This window comes from Hevea brasiliensis, chromosome 15, assembly GCF_030052815.1.
Source record: "Hevea brasiliensis isolate MT/VB/25A 57/8 chromosome 15, ASM3005281v1, whole genome shotgun sequence".
NCBI lineage: Eukaryota > Viridiplantae > Streptophyta > Magnoliopsida > Malpighiales > Euphorbiaceae > Hevea > Hevea brasiliensis.
The window spans coordinates 74,599,921-74,607,271 of NC_079507.1; the positions used below are offsets into that span (position 1 = coordinate 74,599,921).

General features: G+C 36.9%; 1 protein-coding gene across 1 annotated transcript; it reads right to left on the reverse strand.

Annotated features, from left to right (window-relative positions):
- Positions 1-336: 336 nt before the first annotated feature.
- On the reverse strand, positions 337-6,885 carry LOC110673955 (serine/threonine-protein kinase PBL27). Its single transcript, XM_021837208.2, has 5 exons — positions 6,430-6,885; positions 5,414-5,613; positions 5,000-5,189; positions 1,692-2,083; positions 337-1,526 (listed from the first exon to the last, which is right to left on the reverse strand). Exons 1-5 carry the CDS (start codon positions 6,566-6,568, stop codon positions 900-902), a joined length of 1,548 nt encoding a protein of 515 aa, XP_021692900.2. The 5' UTR covers positions 6,569-6,885; the 3' UTR covers positions 337-899.
- Between the last annotated feature and the right edge of the window lie 466 nt (positions 6,886-7,351).

The following is a 7,351-nucleotide window of genomic DNA, read 5'->3' on the forward strand; positions in this document are numbered from 1 at the left end:
GGACTCGGTTAATATATCTGATCTACAACCAGCGGGGAACCTCCAATTTTGTTCTTGGGTTAGGTGGCAGTGGCACCAAACAACGTTGGCAGCAAACTATATCATGTGATGTGGAGCTATGCTGGAGCCTACCACGAAAGGGATTTTGAAGTTCACTCGACCATCACAAAAAGTGGGCAGGCGTGATTCTTTTTCATCTTTTTCTTTTTGTATTGTAATTGGCTAAGTGATAACAATGAATTCTCACTGGGTAAGATGGTTTAATTGAAGAACATCATGAATAGGGGCACAGAAAAATAAAGGAGAGAGTAACATGATGAGATATGGAGAAGAATATCATGAAAACTTCCTGTATAAGCCGAAACATGACCCCACTCAGAAATCCATACACAAGACCGTATCGAGTACAAGATGTAACACCAACGAGATACCCACAACAAACCCGCCAAGTCTCCCCGCATTAGGACAGATACAAGGGGCAAAAATTAGCTATCTTCCCAGATTTCCTGTGACAACAACTTTAAAGAAACAAAAAAAAAAAGTCCTAAATACATAGATTGACATGTCGCATACATCAATTCTGCAGTGGGGTTTCCTGTAAATGCCTGAAACCAAACGCTACCCACTTTCCGTGAACCTTGCTTTAATTCTGTGTTTCCTTCCTTCAACCACATAATTGAAGCATTCAATTTCATACTCGACTACAAGAATGATACAGGACAAAACAACAGCAGTCAAAGTTGGATACAACAAGTCTTATTTTCTGGGTGGAAATGGAAACCAAGACAGTTATGGACGCTGTATCTGCAACTTCTTTTTTTCTTCATGATGTCCACTGGAAGCATACAACATATATTGCCCAGATCAAAGCAACATGAATTGGCCTTCTACTGCAACCATTACTCATTTGTACCATCAAAGCTACCCATTGCATTGGCTCGCCTTTTCTCTCTCCAATTTTCACCCCAAACTTTTGCCATTGCAACTGCACGCTCTCTATCTAAATCACGATTCCTGGGAGTTTCCCTTGCTCTGCTGGCATTTACTGGACTATCTCTTTGAGAATCCTGTCTCTCAGAGTCATCCAAACCCCATTTTCGGCCAGACCCACCACCGGTATCGCTCCTTCGTAACTCTGAGCCAGTGCCTAATTCCCTGACAGTATCACGCCTTCTATAATCAGGTGAATTTTTATGAGTAGAAGGAGAGCCATGCCGCCCACCACGTCCGTGCTCATCTGGGCTATCCACCCCATCTGCCATCCCCCTCGGATCGTCCCTGTTCCTAGGAGTAGATGGCCCAACTCTGTTACTTTGATTGGCAGCATTAGGGTCATGTGTTTGGGAAGCTAAGTAAGTGAGTGCAGTCACAACATCGCCTATTAGAGGCCTTGTGGCTGCTTGTTCTTGCAAGCACATGGCTGCAACTGCAAGAGCTTGATATAATCCTCGCATTGGATAACGGCCTTGAAGCAATGGATCAGCCATTTTGGGGAACTTCCTACGATCCTTGAAAAGTGGCCGCGCCTAAAAAATGCCATGTCCAACAGAATAACAAGAGAAAACAACAGAAATCTTGTTTTATGTTAATTCAACATTTAAAAAAGGGGGGATAAAAGGAAAATGCCACAATGCATCAATACAATTATTAGAACAGTTTCCTAATGAAGATGAAGGGGTAAAAAAGCTTACCCATGCCACAAGATTATTTTCTCCAGGAGCACGGGTATTATCGATGGCCTTGCGCCCAGTGATGAGTTCAAGAAAGACAACTCCAAAACTATAGACATCAGATTTTAAAGTAAGTTGACCAGTCATAGCATATTCAGGGGCACAATAGCCATATGTTCCCATCACACGTGTAGAGACATGGGTTTTATCACCAACAGGACCCAACTTTGCAAGTCCAAAATCTGATAACTTGGGGTGATAGCCCTCATCAAGAAGGATGTTGGATGATTTTAAGTCTCGGTAAATGACAGGCGGGTTTGCTTTGTCATGCAAGTACTCTAACCCCTTAGCTGCACCAGCTGCAATCTTCATCCTTGTGTTCCAGTCCAGAGGCTCCTTGTCCGGTGGAAGATCTGAAAACAAGATTAAAATACAGTAAAAGAATGAGAAACCATACTTATCCAATTCACACTTTAGACTTGTGTACAGTTGTAAGTATATAAGAATAGATTTAATAAGAATCATAATTGGTTGTAAGATATTTTACACTAACGATCTTTACTTACTAAGCATCACAGTTTAAAATTTGACAAAACACATTTTTAACTTAGCAACTCATTATGATCAGATATCCAGGTATTCAAAGACATGTTAATCATGGGACCCAGCATCCTTGTGAATGACACTTGTAATCTCAAAACAAAGAAATAGAAAAGACAAATTTTCACAAGGGGAAACACATCATAGAGAGAGAGAGAGAGAGAAGGGAAAGGAGGAAAGGCTGCACATGGGGTAGGGGCAGGATTAAGAGTTTTCAGAATATTGTCTCGAGGTAAAGACAGCTCCTGTAACTGTTTGGAAATCAAAAAAGAATTCAGAGATGGACTCATAATTGTCAAAACATTTAAGTGTCCCATTCACAGAGTAACATTTTCATCAGTGAATTAGGTAGTGATGCACATGCAAACATGAAAAGATATGTTTAATTAATGAAAAGATGAAACACAATCTTAAAATTACGCATATGATGCAAACAATCTATGTGTAATTTATTGGTTTCTCCACTTCAGATATCAGATTTTCTTTTTGAAGGGATTATACTCATAAGGTCCACCGTTTTCACCACAGTTCTATTTACCATCAAATTGATCAAGAGGCGATCTCCAAGAAGTAAGCACTGAAAGGTGGGTTTTCTATTTCATCCTTGCTTGCCTGAAAGGCATAAGAGCGTTGTTGGCTTCTTATTACTCATTCTAGACATACTCAAATCACAGGCTGCACTACCATCTTTAGCAGACTTCTGTAGGATGATCAACTGACAACTTAAAATTTAACAGATTTTACCTCAAACCTACCAAGCGTTATTCCAAGTGCTCGCATTAAGCAGCAAAGAACCTTCTTTTGCAATTAAGCTCCATCATCCTTGAATCCTTAAAAATCACTTATTTTCTAGGTATTCTTATCCAGGTTTTATGAGGATTTCCCTAGTCCTACATCAGAGAAGTCTGATATTTGGCCCATACCCAACACTGGCACAATACCATAGTCCGTAACTCCATGTAGTGTAGCAATAAATTTGTACTGGCATCATGTTTAAATATCACATTCTCCTGGTTGACCCCCATAACAATGGCTATCAATTTGATATGCTGTCAACCGTTTGATAATTTCATCAACAGACCTGCACTGCACTCAGGTCAAGAGGCAAACTTTGCAGAAAAATGAGCAATAAACTGCAGCTATCATCTATGCCTCACTTACACCAGTACATGCAGTTGCACAAGTTGAGGCAAAGTGCCTAGCATCAATTGAATAGTTCACGCATATAACCTACCAGCAGCATGTCAGATTAAAGTACAACTACTTATAGAACTACTGATAGTACCATTATAATCACTATGCCAAGTGACTAATTCTATAACACCAACTTTGGCCAAAGTTGAAACTATCACATCAACGTTAGCAACATCAGCAGTTGGTGCCACAGAATATGAACCACTCCCTTTCCCTCCTCTTTTCAGCTCTCTCTCTCTCTCTCTCTCTCTCTCTCTCTCTCTTGCATGCTATTTGCACTATTCCACTTTATTCAACTTTTTAAATCAATCAATCCAGTTCAATGTCTACAAATGTCAGACATCAGTTAGAGATAAGTCCTAGCTTATCCTAAATGCTTCTGTTCCACACCTTATCATTCCAATGACTGATCTCTACATCCCCATACCAATGAAGCTTATCATGTATAATGAAATTCACCCCAGTTGACATGCCATTCCACAAAACACTACACATGAAACTCGGTTATTGAATATTTCTCTCAAATACTGACTCACATATGTTCAGAGAAGCAACTGAATTCAACTCTGAATATTTTCCCTATGGTTTCATCCAAGTCTCAAGAGAACTGATCAAAAGGAAGATCACTGCTAGATACTCATTTGTATATTTTTCAACAGCATATTTATCAATGGCTTTGTGATTAGATGGTATTCAACCACAATATGGCATGTAGTATTAGAAAGCAAAACTCATATGGATGATTGCTCACAGTTTGACTTATCTTCCTTGCATTGAATTCAGCCAGTGGAATAGGAATATCTAAAAACAGTTGGTGTATGAAGAAAAAAAGTGGTTACAGCAAAAGTCGAGTGTTATAAGCTCCAATAAGGCAAAATATTCATTAATCATCTAGCTTAGAAGAAGCCAAAGGACATAAGTGGCACAATACATAAGATAGGGAAACTATTCAACACTCTTTGTCACTTGTTAAAATTCCAGAGCATGAAGCATAAATACTCTTCATACAGTAGAGAACTTTAAAGACACCTTATTTCCCTGATCCTTTATACAACATTACACAAGTAATATTGAAAAAAATATATATATATATATATATTTAGCAGCATTTCATAAAGTGTCACTCATTTTCAGCGCATACCATCTTTTTTATGTCCAAGTAATTCTAGATATACCAGAGTTAGAAGCAACCATACAAAGTACATAATAACTACACACATAATCATGTTAAATATAAGAAATAACAGAGCAAGCATGGCATTTCTAAATAGTATGTATTCAAGCTTAAGCAAGTGATTGGTCTATGTTCTCTAGAATGAATGATATTGCAATAATACAAAACTCTAAAAACCCTAGAAAAATTATAAGATTTGTACAGGAAAAATTAGTAAGATTAACACAAGTAAAAAACAACTAGTTCAGACTTGAAATGCCATTTTTTATGATGTATTATGATTTATAAGAACATAATTGCACTAGGAGCAGAAAGTTTCCATCAATATCATAAGTTGAAGCAAAAAAGGTGGATATCTAACCATGCAAGTGATCCTCCAACGATCCCAGTGGCATAAACTCATAAACAAGGAGGCGTTGATCCCCATCAGCACAATAACCAATCAAATTAACAAGATTGGGATGGTGCAAGAGGCTGAGCATGAGAACCTCCACGAGAAATTCCCTGTTTCCCTGAAGGCCATTCCGATCGAGCTGTTTTACAGCAACTACCTGCAAACAAAATTTCCATTCAGCCCAAAATCATCAAATGAGAGATAAAACTTAGCTTCTTGATTATTTTTATTCATAATAGGTGTAAACATACACAATGCAGGTCAAACCAAAAGAATTGCAACTCTAACAGGAAATACAGGCAACTATGGTATAAATAATGAGTCAAGGCACAATTCATTGCATAAAAATATGGACATTGATTTTAAGCAGTCTCAAATTACCTGTCCAGTGCTCTCCAAACGACCTTTGTAAACACGTCCAAAGCCGCCTTCACCTAACAGACACTCTGGTCTGAAGTTCTTTGTTGCAGCAGCAAGCTCTTTGAATGTAAATGTTTGTGCTGCAATATTAGCGGTTGGTCCATCTTTAGGAATGGTTGGCTCCTTCTTAGGATCAGAACCATTTCGGGATTTTGATTTGTCTGCATGAATAAGTCATTAGACAAAATGTAGAAGCGCAAAAAGAAGAAGGTAAATATGTGTATGAGCAAATCATTTTGAAAAATAATTGAACAGCCTAAAGGCTGAAAAAAGTATCCAAGCAATAAAACAAGATCTTTATGTTCCTTCTGTGTAGACTAAATGGCCTATTTCAGTATTTCCAGAGAATGCTTACACATGATAAGATATCGTTCATCAGATTTCTTACTACAATTAAATAATATAAAGCAGCTTTTTTGGTCCAAATAAATTGGCAGCGACGGTATAGCTTTAAATAAAATGCAAATTTAAACCTAACAGAATCCCATTTTACATTCTGCAAACAAGCACAAAACATCTAGACAAATTTGACCTAGCCTATCAATGCGCTATGTACTTGCAGGAGCACTAAAATTTTCCAAGCACTAGTCATCCAGTTCTTTTTTACCTTGTCAATTATGATAGAAAAGAAAAATATAATTACAAGAGAAACTCCGAAACAGAAGCTCCCAAAACTAAAAGCGGATCTCTAAATAATACTGGGCACCACCCCATTAGCATAAAAATCAAAAAGCACAATCAAGACGCAATTCCACAAGCAATAAATCCATCAAAGAACTGTAGCACTAAAGCTAAAAAAAACCCCAATTCAGGAAAACACAGATCAAAGTAGCAAAAAATTTTACCAGAAACACAATAAGAAAACACTCGAAACAAAACCCAAAAACGCATAATTCAAACACTTACAGCAGCCAAAATGATCCTTAAAAGAAGCCATAAATTATTCACCAAAATTTTTCCAAAAACGAGAACTTTACCTGAGCTAACTCTACGAACATGGTGAGTCTGGGCAACTGAGCCTTCCTTGACGGAATCCTTCTTGGCTAATTCTTTGACGGCACCACCACCACTACCCTCCTTGTTTGATGATCCAAAACAAGGAAAACACCCACCCATATCAAATCCAAACAAATCAAACCCGAACCACAACCTTAGACCATATACAACAACCCAAACAATTTTTTTTTTCCAATTTGCAATTAATTCTTCAAAAACTGATACAATTCACCATGAAGCCTCTCACTTTGCTTCAGTTCTTATGGTTTCTTTTCCTATGCTTTGTCTCTCCTTAGGATCTTTAGCGGCCATTGAAGGGAAAGATCGACAGAGCAAAAGTTAGATCAACGAATCGAAGAAACTGGTGTGTAAGCAAGCAAGAAGAGAAGGTAAAGAAAAGAAAAAGCTCAAAAGAAAAATAAAGAAAAATCGGTGAAAACACATTGAATTAAATAAAATAAAGAGTTCTTTTTTTCTCAAAGTTAGAAGTAAAATTAAAAAAATAATTAATTAATCTGTAATAATAAAATTTTTATTTAATAAAATTAATATATTATAATCATTAATTATAAGAAGATTATAAAATCGTTCTGTAATTAATTTTATTTTATAATTTTTTGTATAATTATTTGATGAAAATAAGATAAATATAAAATAAAATAAAAATTAAATGTTTTGAAAAAAAAAAAAACAAAGATGCCAAGTCATGATAATTACACACAAAGTACACGCTACTTTTGATTTTCATTTTTTATTTTTTTACTTTTTAACCCCTCAAAAAATGAGAAATTACAGTATGGGGGTGGTAATAATCATCATCATGGTCGGGGGGGAGTGGGTCCCACTTTAAGGGATGTGCTCCCACACTTGCGATGGAAATTCTTAAAGCTGTACCTTGCAGTA

Bases quoted from the DNA above. Each gene is read 5' to 3' on its own strand.
- LOC110673955 (XM_021837208.2), bottom strand. From the start codon at position 6,568: ATGGGTGGGTGTTTTCCTTGTTTTGGATCATCAAACAAGGAGGGTAGT. The intron at 5,190-5,413 runs GTAATTTGAGAC...TTTTGTTTGCAG, and splicing joins GTTTGGAGAGCACTGGACAG to GTAGTTGCTGTAAAACAGCT. The intron at 1,527-1,691 runs GTAAGCTTTTTT...GGCATTTTTTAG, and splicing joins AAAATAATCTTGTGGCATGG to GCGCGGCCACTTTTCAAGGA.